Below are 16,287 nucleotides of genomic sequence, written 5' to 3'. Positions count from 1 at the left end.
AGCTTCATTAATGGTGTTTAACCCCTTGGCAACGGTTGATATGCGCCATCTAAATATGGCACGGGCTCCCCAGAGCTGAGCCAGCACTATTCCCAGCGAGAGATGGCTCTTTCATACAGCTGATGCCTCCCTGCCACAGCTAGGATCAGATATAACTCAGATTCCCAGGTGTTTAACCCCCCCCCCCCCAACCGATGCCACATTCAATAGAGACGATGGCATCTGAGTGGTTAGACAGAAAGATAGGGTACTTCTGTGCCCCAGCTAGGAAATGATGTGGTGTTGAACGGCCTAGTGAGGGCCTCCAGATCTGCCTTCTGTGTCCTACTATTAACCCCTTAGTGCCAACCGATACACCTTCCGTGTCCTACTATTAAAGGGAACCTGTCACCAGCATTTCACCTATTGAACTTTACTTATCCCTCACTGGCCGCTGCTATCAAAAGTTAATTGCCGTTTATCCCCTCTCCTAAACTCCTCTTCCGACTGTAAATATCGGTCAGCAAACGTTTTGCGCCTTTTATCGTAATTATGCGGTGTCCCTTTGTGCGCACACACCAAAAGAGGACATCAATGCACAAGCGCAGGATTTTGTGTGCTGGGGGAAGGCGAGGAGCTGTCAATCAAAAGTAAGGAGGCGAAGTAAACTTGGAAAGACTTGAGGAATGAAGATACGACTCTTTCCAAATGAAGATCTGACTCTTTTCTGCTCATTAGCATACGGTGTGGGAACACTAAAAAGCTAAATACTAAAGCTACAGAGCCGACTAAGAAGACAATTATAGGTTATATAGAAATTATTTTTCACCCACTACCACTAGGCTGTGCTGGTTTAATAGGTGAAATGCTGGTGACAGGTTCCCTTTAAGCCTACAGAGTTGAGCACTGAAAAACCATATACACTGCAATACATATTTATTGCCGTGTATTTCGTGAGCGATCTGACGACTGCATTCAGAAGTTCCTTCGGGGGACTAAAAAAAGGAGGAATTTTTTAGAACATTATTTTAAAAATAAAGTAAAAAAAAAATTCACATAACTATCTAAACAAAATTGGTACAGCTTTGTCCGTAAAAGTCCAAACTTTTAAAATATTGTGTTATTTAACCTGAAAAGGGGAACACCGCAGGACAAAGATTCATTATGCACAATTGTTGTGTTTATTGTTTGGGTTTTTTTTCTCTCCCAAAAAATGAAATAAGTTGTATGCCCCTCAAAATTCATCAAATCAAATTGGGGTATGTTCACACGGCTTAGAAAAATACGTCTGAAAATACGGAGCTGTTTTCAGGCGAAAACCGCTCCTGATTTTCAGACGTTTTTGTAACTAGCGTTTTTCACTGCGTATTTTACGGACATTATTGGAGCTGGTTTTTCAATGGAGTCAATGAAAAACTGCTCCGAAAACGTCCCAGGAAGTGACATGCACTTTTTTGCGGGCATCTTTTTACGCGCCGTCTTTTGATAGCGACGTGTAAAATTACACCTCGTGGGAACAGAACACCGTAAAACCCATTGAAAGCAATAGGCAGATGTTTGTAGGCGTAATGGAGCAGTTTTTTCAGGCGCACTTAGAGGCGTAAAATTCACGAATTACGTCTGAAAACAGTGTGTGTGAACATGCCCTTAGAGTGCAGCGCTCTGGAAAATTCAAGCTGCCAGTGATTGGTTGCTGTAGGTGAAAGACTGTTTTGCTAAATGACCACTGTTTTAGATTACTTAAAGGGGTTATCCCAACACCTCAACTTATCACCTGTGCACGGGACAGATAAGTGTTTCATCGCTGGAGGTCCCACCAATCAAGAGAATAGGGATAGTCCCCGGAAGGAATAGAGCGGCGGTAGTGCGTGTGCGTTGCCGCTCCATTCATACTCTATTGGACTGCCGGAATTGGCAGTCTATTTTTGTCCTTGGCACCTCTACTGTTAGAATGAAGGGTCTGAACTGGAGGAGGGCTCTATATAGATATATATTTTTGTATTCCTTAACACAACTATACGTTTTCCTTTGTAAACCACGATGATCTTTGCAATTGCTTTAATGGTAAGTTTGTGTTTTATAATGACCACATAATGGAGAACAAGATTGTTTACATCACAATAATAAAACCTATTTCGTGGGCTGGAAGTAGATCTAGTGGTCCGTTTAGTGGCGTATACAGATTTACTAAGCTGGAGTTCACGTTCCTCATGTTTTTGAGGGATTTGTTTGGGTTACTTCAAAGATTCCTTCTACCATTGGCTTTGTTTAGTTGGAGGGCTTGTGATGGGTCTGCAGTGATAGTAGGCTTTAGTGCCTTGGGCAGGCAAGAACAATCTGTTCATACATCTGTGGGTTTACATTCTAGGAGAGCGACAATACCACACACAAATGCCGGAGTGGATATAAAGTTCTGCTAAAGCTCTGTTCAAATCTGCGTGAACTCTTCTGTCATTCTGTTCTGTCATAGAAATTGATAAACGGAATTGCAAGATCAGTCGAATGACGGAAACCAACAGCGCCCTATGGAACCCATTGGCTTTATTGGGTTGTCGTTCCGTCCGGCAACTATGGCGTACTCTGTAATGGAGATGTGAACAGAGCCTTAAAGGATAACATTGGTCCGGGGGTACATACCGCTCCAGCTCATAGGAATACATTGAGTTGTCTACATGCAGTTTTCACTGTTTTTACACTAAACTATCAAGAGAAAATTTGCAAGTTGAGACTACAAAAGTCTGCGTGTAGCCCCAGCTAAAAAGAAACCTGATCCGTCGGTATGTTTTACAGCACAAATACACATGCAGCAGAAGGCCCGGTTATAATCCTGACTCTGAAGACCACACGCTGTTAAGGGGTCTCCTGGATAGGGAGTTCCAGTTTTTAGTGATAATTTGAATTGATGATTTATTTTACATGTCCTCTCCTCTTTACAGGTGACACGCTTCTGGCCGTTCAGGCTCCGTCCGGCACACAATTAGAAGTTCCGATTCCAGAAATGGTGAGTGTATGATCATCTTAACCCCTTAAGGACGCAGCCTTGTTTTGGCCTTAAGGCTCAGAGCCCATTTTTCAAATCTGACATATTTCACTTTATGTGGTAATAACGTCGGAATGCTTAAACCTACCCAAGCGATTCTGAGTGTTTTCTTGTGACACATTGGGCTTCATGTTCGTGGTAAAATTTGGTCGATATATTCAGTGTTTATTGGTGAAAAATTGCAAAATTTAGAGAAAATTTTGAAAAAATAGAATTTTTCAGAATTGAAATGCATCTGCTTGTAAAACAGACGGTTATACCACCCAAAATAGTTACTAGTTCACATTTCCCATATGGCTACTTTAGATTGGCATCGTTTTTTGAACATTCTTTTATTTTTCTTGGACGTTACAAGGCTTAGAACATAAACAGCAATTTCTCATAATTTTAGGAATTTCAAAAGCCTTTTTTTTAAGGTACCTCTTGAGTTCTGAAGTGGCTTTGTGGGGCCTATGTATTAGAAACCCTGATAAAACACCCCATTTTAAAAACTAGACCCCTCAAAGTATTCAAAACAGCATTTAGAAAGTTTTTTTTAACCCTTCAGGCATTTCACAGGAATTAAAGCAAAGTGGAGGTGACATTTGCAAATTTCATTTTTCTTGCTGAATTTCAATTTTATTCATTTTTTTTTTCAGTAACACAGAAGGTTTTACCAGAGAAGCACTACTAAATATGTATTGTCCAGATTCTGCAGTTTTTATAAATGTCCCACATGTGGCCCTACTGCGCTCGTGGACTAAAACACAAGCCCTAGAAGCAAAGAAGCACCTAGTGCATTTTGAGTCCTCTTTTTTTATTAGAATATATTTTAGGCATCATGCCAGGTTTGAAGAGGTGTTCAGGTGCCAAAACAGTAGGAATCCCCCAATAGTGACCCCATTTTGGAAACTACACCCCTCAAGGAATTCATTTATGGTTGTTGTTACCATTTTGACCCCATAGTTTTAGGCTGTGAAATGAAAAAAAAAAGTCATTTTTTCCAATAAAACGTCATTTGTGATCAAAATTTCTTATTTTCACAGGGAACAAAATACCCCATTTTGTTGCCCAATTTGTCCTTAGTGTGGCAATACCCCATTTGTGGTGATAAACTGCCGTTTGGGCCCATGGGAGGGCTCAGAAGGAAAGGAGCGCTATATGTTTGTTGGAGTCCAGATTTTGCTGGATTGGTTTTCGGGTGCCATGTCGCATTTGCAGAGCCCCAGAGGTATCAAAGCAATGGAAACCCACCAAAAGTGACCCCATTTTGGAAACTACATCCCTCAAGGAATTCATTTATGGGTGTTGTGACCATTTTGACCCCATAGTTTTTTCACAGAACTTATTTGAATTGGGCTGGGAATGAAAACAAAATTATTTTTTTCAAATATGTAGTTTTGGCTGAATTTCTTATTTTCACAAGAAACAAAATACCCCATTCTGTTGCGCAATTTGTTCTGAGTGCCGCAACAACCATTTGTGGTGATAAACTGCCGTTTGGGCCCATGGGAGGGCTCAGAAGGAAAGGACCACCATTTGGCCTACTGGGGATTTTCTAGTGCGAAGTCATGTTTGCAGAAGCCCCTGAGGTACCAGTACAGTTGAAACCCCCAAGAAGTGACCCCGTTTTAAAAACTACACCCTTAAGGCATTCATCTAGAGGTGTAGTGAGCATTTTGACCGGAGACCTACACCCCATAAACTGTAATGTGGGTTCTCCCGGGTATGGCAATACCCTACATGTGGCTGTTATCAGCTGCCTGGGCACACAGCAGGGCTCAGAGGGGAAAGACGTGGGGGGATAAGCTGTGCGGAGTGCATCAGGGTAAGTAAAATTGGGGTCAATTATAAACCAAGGGATGTATGATAAATTTTAAAACTGACTTTCATACAGAGCTCTGGTTTTTCGGGACACGTGTCACATTGATATATTGTGTCATCCCTTATCGCCCTCTTATAGCAGACTTTGCACCTCTTTTGACTTTTTCCCTTCTTGCCAGTTTGGGGAACTTCTCTTGGAAAGTGTTGCCGCCTTGGTACGATGTGTGTGGCCCCGCTTCCAGAAGTACTGGGTGCCCCCCCCCTTCTTGGTCCCTAAAGATTAGGTTCTTGATAATCACCTCTTGAAATTCCAGGAAAGTTCCCGTCTGGCCTGCACATCGACGTAGCACGTACACATTGTACAATGCCATCTGTATGATGTGCCCGGCCAGCTTCTTATACCACACCGCATGGCGCTGTAGGGCTTCAGGATTTGATCTTACAAGTCCATCCCCCCCATGTACCTATTGTAGTCCAGGATGCAGTCTGGTTTGGGGGTGGCCTTTCCTTCATATATCCTAAATCTGTAGGTATACCCTGATGCACTCTCACAGCTTATACATCTTCACGCCATACCTTGCCCTCTTACCCGGCAGGTACTGGCGGAATTGAACCCTCCCTTTAAAATCTACCAAGGTCTCATCAATAGAAATACACTTCTCGGGGGTGTATGCTTGGGAAAACCGGGCACTGGAACGGTCTAATAGGGGTCTCCGTTTATACAAACGGTCAAAACTGGGGTCATCTCGTGGTGGGCATGGCTCATTATCAGTATAATGTAAGAAGCGAAGTATTGCCTCATTTATTTATTTTTTTAGGTTCCAGTTCAGTTCTGAAGTTGCTTTGAGGGGCCCATATATTAAACCCCTATGAAACACCCCATTTTAGAAACTAGACCCCTCAAAGTATTCACAACAGCATTTAGAAAGTTTATGAACCCTTTAGGTGTTTCACAGAAATTTAGAGCAAAGTAGAGGTGAAATTTACATTTTTTTTTTTTGTCAGAAAATCCTCTTTATACCATTTTTTTTTTTACAACACAATTGGATTTATCAGAGAAACGCAACTCAATACTTATTGCCCAGATTCTGCAGTTTAGAGAAATATCCCACATGTGGCCCTAGTGTGGTAATGGACTGAAGCACCGGCCTCCGAAGCAAAGGAGCACCTAGTGGATTTTGAGCCCTCCTTTTTATTAGGCACCATGTCCGGTTTGAAGAGGTCTTGTGGTGCCAAAACATTGGGAACCCCCCAAAAGTGACCCCAATTTGGAAACTAGACCCCTTGAGGAATCCATTGTAGTTTTTTTGGGGTGCATGCGGCTTTTTGATCAGTTTTTATTCTATTTTTAGGTGGCGTGGTGACTAAAAAACAGCAATTCTACTATTGTTTTTTTTATTCTTCTTTTCTTTTTTTTTTTTTTTTTACTGCGTTCACCGTGCGCTATAAATGACATATTCACTTTATTCTGCGGGGCGATACGATTACGGTGATACCAAATGTTTATAGTTTTTTTTTATGTCTTATGGCGTTTGCACAATAAAATACGTTTTGTAAACAATCATTCACTTTTTGTGTTACCTTATTCTAAGAGCCAGAACTTTTTTATTTTTCCATCAATAAAGCCGTGCGAGGACTTTATTTTTCGCGTAACGAACTGTAGTTTCGATCAGTACCATTTTTAGGTACATGCGACTTTTTGATCTCTTTTTATTCCATTTTTTGGGAGGTGAAGTGACCAAACAATTGTGATTGTGGTTCGGTTTATTATTATTTTCTCTTACGGCGTTCACCGTGCGGGATAAATAACGGAATAATTTTGTAGTTCAGGCCGTTACGGACGCGGCGATACCAATTATGTATAGTTTATTTGTTTGTTTATATATTTTTATTAATAATAAATGACTGATAAGGGAAAAAGGGGGATTTTTACTTTTAAAACTTTTATTCTTATTTTGACACCTTTTTTTTTAAACTTTTTTTTTTTTTACTGTATTACTTTGTCCCACTAGGGGACTTGAGGGCAGGAGGCCCTGATCGCTATTCTAATACACTGCACTACATGCGTAGTGCAGTGTATTAGAACTGTCAGCTACTCACTGACAGCAAGCATAGTGGGTCCTGACGTTGTCAGGACCCACTAGGCTTCCGTCTATGGCATAGCCGGACGCCATTGTTTGGTGTCCGGTTGCCATAGTCACCATCGCCGGCCGCTATCGCGTAGCAGGCCGGCGATGGCAGCTTAACCCCTAAAAAGCCTCGCTCTCTATAGAACGCGGCTTTTAAGGGGTTAATCAGCGGGGACACAGCGATCGGTCCCCGCTGTAGGAGCTGTGACAGCTGCTGAACAAGACAACAGCTGTCACATCTCCTGCATGTGTCGGGAAGACGGACGAAACGGCCGTTACTCCCGAGACGTACTATTAGGTCATGGAGCGCGGACGATATAGTTACCATGACCTAATAGTACGTCCAGGAGCGGGAAGTGGTTAAAGGGTTATTACCAAGTTGTCAAAGAATTTTTTTATTTATTTATTTTTTTTTTTATGCAGACTAAGCTGAAAATTAAATTAAAAATAATTTTTTTAAAACTTGATAACTCCGCTAGAGCTGGTTCTTTTATAAAAAGGGGCGTGAGCGGCTCTGTCAATCAAGCCGCTCTGCGCACTCTTGACGTTGCTAGCTAATGTAGTTCTAGCAGCATCGGGAGAATGTTCATCTCAACCAAGCATGGTAAGCCTGGTTGGGACGAACACACTGTGAATTGCAACACCCTGGCACCCTTCTCTGTAACATTCTTTCCCCCCCCCCCCCTTGCGGAAAGCCACTTCTCCCCCTCTCGCTAAGCTACACTCCCCCCAACATATAATAAGTCTAGTCGCGGCACCGGTCTGGCATCCGCACCTGGCGAACCATAAAATATAATTAAAAAAAAAAAAACCTCACCTAAGACGTTCCCACGAAGATCTGAACGGAACCGTCACTTTCCTTCTTACTGCTACTTGGCACCGCTCACATCCACCATAACGATGCGTTCAGACACGTGCCACCATTGGCCCAAAAACAAATAATCCGGTCGTGTATGTAAGCATATAATCTTTTATACTTAGATACAGTTGCCTTGAGAATATTTCACACATTGTCAAATGTATCTAAGCACGACATTTTATCTGCTTAGATACACCGAACAGCTGATGTTTTTTTAAACTGTCCACTGTATATAATATTTGAGCATAATAGACAGTTGTGCGTGTCTAACATGCAGTACCTGGAGCGGACCGCTGGTGTCTCCTCACGACTGGTGGCCGCCCCAGCATCTAATGCGCCGATATGCGCGTTCATGGTAGAAATGACATCCTCTCCTAAGGACGGGGAGGATTTCATTGTGCAAGCGCGGCCACCGCTAAAGGTAAATGGTGGTGTCCGGATCCGTAGACAACGAGCTACAAACAAAGAGTGACTGACAGCGACAAAGAGAATATCAAGAAAACGACCGCTGGGATAAAGGAAGGGGATTATAAAAATGTATATCTTTAGAGGGGTGAGCTTAATAGCCAGATTTATGTAACCCTTTAAGGCAGGGGTCGGGAACCTATGGCTCGCGAGCCAGATATGGCTCTTTTGATGGCCGTATCTGGCTCGCAGACAGGGCTCCTACCTGTCTATGGGAGGGATGCACGTTGCAGCCGCACAGCTCAGTATAGTACACATGACTATGAGAGCGGGGCTGCGGCTGTGTAATTCAGCCACAGCCCCGCTCCTGAGTCCTGACATATGCGCGCGGGGTCAGCATCATGTGATGCGGCCGGCGCTGCACTAATGATCTGCGGCATTGAAGACAGAACATGGCGGGCGCGCTACAAAGCACCCCCATGTTGTCTTCAGTGCCTGAACTGCCGCTCATTAGTGCAGCGCCGGCCGCATCTCCTCATGCTGACCGCGCGCGCACTTCCTGTCAGGAGCGGGGCAATGGCTGTATTACACAGCCGCAGCCCCGCTCTATAACGCCGGAGATCAGAGAACCTCTCATCTCCGCCGTTATTCCCGTGAATGCTGCGATCACAGCTGACTGCAGCATTCAGGGGAAAGTGAGAAGGGGGGATGCCCCTGGATCGCATCACAGGGAATTCCTGTGACGCGATCGAGGGCCATACCATATATGGGCAGACAGCCCAGGGTCTATTGACGGACCCCAGGGCTGTCTGACCATATCTCTTGTTGTTAGGATATACCCAAGTATGTCCTAACAACTGCCTGTGTATTATCTGTCCACAGGCTAATGTACTGGCACATATCTGATATATGTCAGTACATTAAAGTTTAAAAATAAAGTAAAAACAAAGTATGGTTACATTTTTAAAAAAATATACACCTTCACCTTTTTTACAATAAACATTAAAATAAGTCTCAATACATAAAATACACACATTCAGTAATGGCGCGGACAACAATGTTTTTGCATCATTTATGATGTGTACGCTGTAAAAAAATGAAATAAACACGGCTTTCATTCACTTATTAATGTGAGGCGTGAGGTGCGATGAATTTACCCTCCATGTTCCTCACATTAATAGTAATTAACCCCATCATGTACCTCGCCTATCTGCGCATGCGCGAGTTCAAAGAGACAGAGAGTCCTGGGTCCTGCCGCCGATGGCCATAGTGAAGCGCTCCTGCACGAAATGGTGAGTATATCTTAAATTCTATATTTTAAGGGTAAAAGTTGGGGGTCGTCTTATACGCCCAGTCGTCTTATACGCCGACATATACGGTAGTTCTTTGATGGCCTGATAAGCATTGGCGGCAGTGGTGAGCGGCAGGGAGCATGGACTACATTTCCCATAACTCCCTGCATAGCCGCGCCGTCTGCAAGCACGCACCTGCGTCCCCTAGTGAAGCGGCATCTGCCTCCTCCCTTGTGTCTCCCTTGGACGTTCCAGAAACCCCTGGCTGTGCTGCTGCTTTGAAGGTGAACATTATAACATGGAAATTGTTACACAGCCTCATGGTCAGCAGCAGTGAGCTGCATCAATAAAGGGGCTGTGTAATACAGTGTGTCCCACCAACCCCCCCTTCCCACTTCACCCCTGAAAATAATCCCACATAATCCATAATATAGCCCCCCCCCCCCCAAAAAAAATAAAAATATGGCCTTAAAAAACATCTGCCACCCATATTACACTCTTGGGGGCTTTAAATTAATCTCTTGTGGGCATAAGAAACTGATTTAAAGGACCACTATCAGGGCAAAAATCTGTTCTGAGCGCTTTATTACAGCTCTGGAGGTCTCCCAGATGGGTCTGAGCCTCTCTTTTTTGTTCATTTTCTGTAAGACCAACACTTTTAAAAGGGCCACTGACAGATACAATTGCTCCAGCGGTCACTTAGTACACAAAGGATTGTTCCTCTCTGCTGCACTAAGCCACCGCTGGACCTAAACAATAATTCGCTGTAAAATAATAAAATAGATAATTGACATAACTGACAATGCGTTGTGTGACATGTCCAACATTCCAGCTTCTTTCTTCTGCGAATGCCTCAAAGCTGGCATTCTCTCAACATCAGGTGGGAAGAATGCCAGCTTCCAGTCATGCGCAGGAAAAAGAAGAAGCCAGACTGCTGGACTGATGTCATGCATCGCAAGCTCACAATGTAAGTTATTTATTTAATTTTTTTACTGCTAATTACCATTGTTTCAGTCCAGTTGTGGCTTTATACAGCAGGGAGGAGCATTCCTTGCTGTACTAAGTGAACATTGGAGCGATTGATCTGTCAATGGCCCTTTAAACATATTGTACGGCTCTCGCGGAATTATATTTCAAAATATGTGGCGTTTACGGCTCTCTTAGCCAAAAAGGTTCCTGACCCCTGCTTTAAGGCAATGATTACACCAGATTTAGCCACGGATTATACTAGTTTTCGGTAGCACATACACTAACAAATATGGCGTTCGGGGTGAACACCACACACATGAATGTGTTGGGAAAAGCTGAATGGATCCCAGAAATGAGACGAGAAGCTTTTTTCCTTCTCCCATCTCTTGGACGAGTTCCTTGTGAGCAGGGAATAAACCTAAATAAGAATCCCCACACCGCTTTCAGGAGGAGGGAAAAGTGTTTTATTTTATACCAAAGCTCATTTCTTGTCCCAAGATTTAATCTGTAACCTTGAGTATTAAGATGACTTGTCAGGTGTCCTGCGAGATGGATGATCTTGTTTCTGTGGTTTCACTTGAAGCTTCATCATTGCATTTCATCAGGGGAATAACACTCTGATATCCGGACGCCCTGTCCACAATGAGCAGGAGATTGATTCTACATGAACAGTTGGTGTGAAGGAGAAAGTAAATCATGACTCCTATCCTACTGACACCGTATGGTTAGAATGGTTGTAGTTGAACGTAATTCAGAATTGCTGCGCAGAGATTGGCATCCATGGACCTGAAATTCGATTTCTTTCTGGATGACCATCTAGGCTTCTGATAGCCCAGGCCTGCAGGGTTTCAACACGATCGCGGTGCCACACTGCAAAGCATCCTAGTTGTCATGTCATTTATGCATCAACACAACTTCACTTTCTTAATGCAAATTATTTTTTTTAGGGCCAAAAGGGACAGAAAAAGTACCAAATTAGTTTGAAAAGCAGTTCTGGGCCCATCAATGTACTTCTGATTAATAAGGAATCTAGTGCCTCAAAGCCTGTCGCTTTTCCTGTTCCTCCACCTGATGACATCACTCAACCTCAAATTCAGGCTGAACCGTCCAATATGCAGAAGCCGTCCACACTGAAGAAACCTCAACAGACAGAGGAGAATCCAGATAAGGCTTCAGAAGAATCTTGCGCAAGTGAGTACATCTGATATATAGTTGTTGCAAATGGTTATGCAGGATATAAACAAATAGGGAAGATATTATAGGTGTAGATTTAGTATAAACCAGGGGAAAATGTGTTTACCGGTGTATGTACAGGCACACATTTGGCTGAAACGAAATAGTGGTCCCTTAAGTTACAATATGTTTAACTTACAAAACTTGCTGCAGGAAGTTTCTGTTGGCTGCTAATTGCGCCTGCAGTGGCCTCTGCAGGAGAAATGTAGTATTACATATGGCTATTCAAAGGAATGTTAGTAGCTCCATCCCTTGACGGCAGGCGCTATGGGCATGAGATTCCCATGCACCTTGTTCAGACTATAAATTCATAAGATCTCTAGACGACTTAACCTGGGGTGCAATTGAGAAGTTTCTGTAGGACAGGACTTGCTCTATAATTTTCCATCATATACTGTTGAATCTGTTAAAAAAAATGAATAAATAGGATCCAAAATTTCAAATTAAAGGCTATGGACACCATTTTTTATATATATATTATTTATATTAATATTTTTTATTCTACATTTGCTTCCTAAATGCAGAACTAAGTAACTCTTCATTTTCTTTAAAAGTTTCCTACCATTTTGCTGCCATAGGGTCTGTTCAACCCTCTGTGCATAGCTGGCTGTGGTTCTGTCTGACATAGATCCTACATGACACCGCTTATGGCACTCCCAGGTGCCCCCTCACTTCCCTTAGTGTTAGTAATACCAGCAGCAACAGTAGGAGGCTGTGCTCAGCAGAGTAAGTTGTATTAGAGCGAAAGGAGAGCACCAAAAATCTGCCAGGGGAAGGTGGTAGATCACAAAGGCATCCGTGTAGAAAAAGGGGAGAACGCACAGCAGAATCTGCAGGAAAAGGGAGGTAATCAGACAGGCAGCGACATAGAGAAGCAACACAACAGCATCATCTAGATAGAGGAGAGAGATTGCACACAACTTCAGTTTCTGTGTGAACACAGGAGAGTGCTCACACGCGCTGTGTAAGGCGGGATTCACACGACCGGGTCGCGTCCGAGCCCGAGTGCCGGCCGGTAAAATCGGCCATTCTGCCCGGCCGGTTTGCATAAAGTTATGCATCCGTGCCGGGCCGGGCAGATCCGGACAGTGACATCATCGGCAACTCCTGAAGGGGAATCCCCATGTGTTCGGGGATTCCGCTTCAGGAGTTTCCCCTGATGTCACTGCCCAGATATGGACAGAGACATCAAGCGCTCTGTCCAGGAGCGGAATCCCCGAACACACGGGGATTCCGCTCCTTCAAGGAGCTAAAGTGCGGCTAGCACATAGCAGAGCGGGGAGATACCTCCCTGCTCTGCTATAGTGGCGTCGCTACAGTAGTAGCAGCAGTAGCAGCTGCTGCAGCTGCTAGCGGCGCCATCAAAGGTGTCGCCGGGCCAGGGCGCTTTTAACAAGCAGGGGAAGGGAGCCAGCGCAGCGCTCCCTTCCACCTGCTGTACACCCCGGCCCTGCCACACCGTGTACAGCGATGCCATTCGTCAGAATGGCATCAACTCCTCCTCCTCACATGCACTCTGCGCTGTGAGGAGGAGGAGATAGAGCGCAAGAGCCGGAAAACCCGGCCGTCACTCGGGACACATCCCGGTGATGGCCGGGTATTACCCGGCCCCATAGACTTCTATGGGAGCCGGGCGGCCGGGTACCCGGGCGAAAATAGAGCATGTCCTATTTTTTGACGGGCGGTTTTCCCGGCCGTCAAAAAATCGGCCGTGTGAATAGCCCCATTAGGGGTCTATTATTCCTAATGCAGCCGGGTGCCGGCCGATTTATGAACGGCCGGCACCCGGCCGGGAAACCCTGCCGTGTGAATGAGGCCTAAGGGTTTCTAGAAAAACAAATCCGCGCAGGAATTTGACTGACGCGTGAGAGCTAGGGAAGGCCACAGCATCCTGCACACACGTCACATCCAGTATTACTAGGACATAGACATCCACGTGAGAAACTGAAACGAGCTGCAGGTTGCAAACCTAGTGTAACTTTTTATCTCCCAGTAACCACTAACCTGTATAACAATAAATATTTCCCCTGTCACATGTTTCCATAGCCTTTAACATATGCTGCCATAGTTGTGAGACAAGTTTTTTTTTTTTTTTTATAAAAGTTTTGTCTTTTTTTTTCTGCTTACCCTTGATTGGTTCTTTGTCTTTTTTTTTTTTTATTTTTTTTTATTTTTTTTATAGGTGTGCAAGAAAACACAACTGTTAGCAGTTTCGGTGAGCTTCCAGATTCCCTCCTATATCCCTCCCTCACAACAGATTTGACAACATCTACTGCCAGCTCCAGTGACTTCCTTCCATTGGATGTTAATAATATCCTTAAGCCGAATGCATTTGACATTGCAAAACTGGATGATGCAGAAGGTAAGTAGTTACTAGTTCGTGTCTCAGGCTTCCTGTATAGCCTAAGGCCCCTGTACACAAGATAGAAATGCTGCAAATTTTCTGTGCGGTTTTGCGCACAGAAAATCCAAAGCGGATTACCGTACGAGCCATGGGGATGAGATTTCACAAAGCCTCCTACATGCTGCGGAACATTTTTTTTACATAGAAATCAGAGCAGCAAGATTTTCAAATCCACAGCATGATTATTCACTTTTACATTGAAACGGGTAAAATCTGAAGGGATGAAATCCATGGTAAATCCACGCATCACATGCAGATTTTGCTGCAGAAAAATCTGCAACAAATCTGCCATGTGTGGGTACCCTAAAGACCTTAAAGTATTTTATAAATGGAGGGAGTGTAATTACAGTTTGACACAAACAGCATCTGATGTATACCAAAAAAAGTGAAATTTTTATTTTGATTTTTTTTTTTTTTTTTTTTTTTTTTTTTTTTTTAAGGTCATCTAAGTGGAGACTTAATTGATGAACTAATGTCTTCTGATGGTACGTATTACCTTTCTACCTTGCAAGTTAATTTGAATGGTTAGGCAAAATGCACAATATGCGTATTGCGCACCAGCGTATTTGTAAAGTAAATGTTGCAGATTTTTTCTGCATGCAAATTGACCTGCAGTGCGTATTTTTAAAATCGGCAGAATGTCAACTTATCTTGCATTTCTGCTTCTGAATTTTATCTAACTGGTTACAAAAAAAAACAACCCACCATTTCAGTATAAAACCGCACCTATTTTTGCATTGAAATGTAAAACCCGCACTAAAAATTCATAAAAAAAGCACTATTAGGTGCAGATTTTACCTGCGGTTTTGGTGTGTTCTTTCTGCACCAAATTACGCAACGTGTGCACGTAGTCTTAGAGCTTATTAAATTTGAGATATAACGTTGTAACTATTGAAGGTGTTGTCCACCTTCGACAAACCTTTTCCATTAGGCAGGCAGGGAGCGCCACAGCAGGATATCGCTGTTCTCTCTTCTCCGGTTATTCACGCTTCAAGATTCTTGTTTGAGGCCTTCCTTGAGTCAAGCCAATGCATAGGAATTGAAATGACTCATCTGTTAGCTATCTGAAACGTTGTGGCTGAAATCTTGGGTGGACGATCAGGCTTCCAAAAAAGTCCCTGTTGGCCTTCCTCTTGTTGGATCCGTTTGGATTAAGTTATTTCTGAGACTACTGGTGGTGTGAGTTGCCTTCTGCCTGAACGGTCTGTGTTCTTCACAGCCCTCTCTCTCTCTCTATCCGGAGGTTTCTGTGTTTTCCCAGCATTTCCAGAAGTTCTTCTCTTCAGAAGTTGAGCCACCCCAGCGACTCCAGATGCCCTTCCTCTTAAGCTTACAGGGCCCCAAAAGCCACCTCTTTAGCATGAAGATGTCTTCTCCCCATTCCCGTCTGATATCAGAGTAGGGGAACAACTCCTCTCCTTTTAGGAGACCTGGTTCACTCATGTGGGTGACACCTCGGATTTGAAGGTGGTGTCAACAGGATACAAGATTGAATTCTCAACCCTTCCTCCAGGTTGTGTGTTTTTTTTTTTTTCCTTCTGTCTACTCTGCTTCGCACTTCTGCTCATTCCCAGGAAGTTCTCATCCTAGTTGCTCAGTTGGGACGGTTTCAAGGGGTCCTACTCTAATCTCTTCAGTCCACAGAAAAGGATGGATCAGTCAGGCCCCTCCTGGATTTGAAGGGCAACCACTGGGTTTGGAGGTTTCGCGTAAAATCCCTGCTATCAGTGGTCGCGTTACTGGAACATGAAGAGTACCTTTCTTCAATTTAAATTTGCGATGCATTCCTCCAAATCCCTATTGCAATGGTCCACCAATGTTTTCTTAGTTTCGCTGTCTGTTTCTCAACATTTCTAGCTTGTCACACTCTGCTTCGGGCTTACCAAATCCCCACGAGTCTCATGAAACTTTTCCATGCCAGGGAGCTGCTGTCATTACGCACCAGCATGACCTCTCAGTGACTGCTCCCTCCAGAGAGAACAACCTTTCCAAATTCAAAACGAATTGCCAAAAGGCAGAAATTCCCCAATTTCCATTCTACTGCAATGAAAATGAGTATATAACTTTTTGCATCGCAAAGGTTGTGTTCACATCAGAGTTCGTTTCCGCTGAGGGGTTCAGTCGGAGGTTTCCATCGGGTTAACCCCTCAGCGGAAAGGCAAACGGAAACCTAT

At 43.7% G+C, this 16,287-nt stretch overlaps 1 protein-coding gene across 2 annotated transcripts in view; it reads left to right on the top strand.

Moving 5' to 3' along the window:
- E2F5 (E2F transcription factor 5) overlaps positions 1 to 16,287 on the top strand; it is a 30,238-nt gene that overhangs the window by 4,866 nt on the left and 9,085 nt on the right. For both annotated transcript variants that reach the window (XM_075826055.1, XM_075826053.1), the window contains exons 4-8: positions 2,000 to 2,043; positions 2,916 to 2,980; positions 11,424 to 11,667; positions 13,892 to 14,071; positions 14,554 to 14,598. In XM_075826055.1, the coding sequence (XP_075682170.1) occupies positions 2,000 to 2,043; positions 2,916 to 2,980; positions 11,424 to 11,667; positions 13,892 to 14,071; positions 14,554 to 14,598 (578 nt within the window). The remainder of the gene's footprint in view (positions 1 to 1,999; positions 2,044 to 2,915; positions 2,981 to 11,423; positions 11,668 to 13,891; positions 14,072 to 14,553; positions 14,599 to 16,287) is intronic.

Source organism: Rhinoderma darwinii, chromosome 5 (genome assembly GCF_050947455.1).
Source record: "Rhinoderma darwinii isolate aRhiDar2 chromosome 5, aRhiDar2.hap1, whole genome shotgun sequence".
Lineage (NCBI taxonomy): Eukaryota > Metazoa > Chordata > Amphibia > Anura > Rhinodermatidae > Rhinoderma > Rhinoderma darwinii.
Note: the sequence above shows the minus strand (reverse complement) of the source record. Positions and strands in the feature narration are given on the sequence as shown.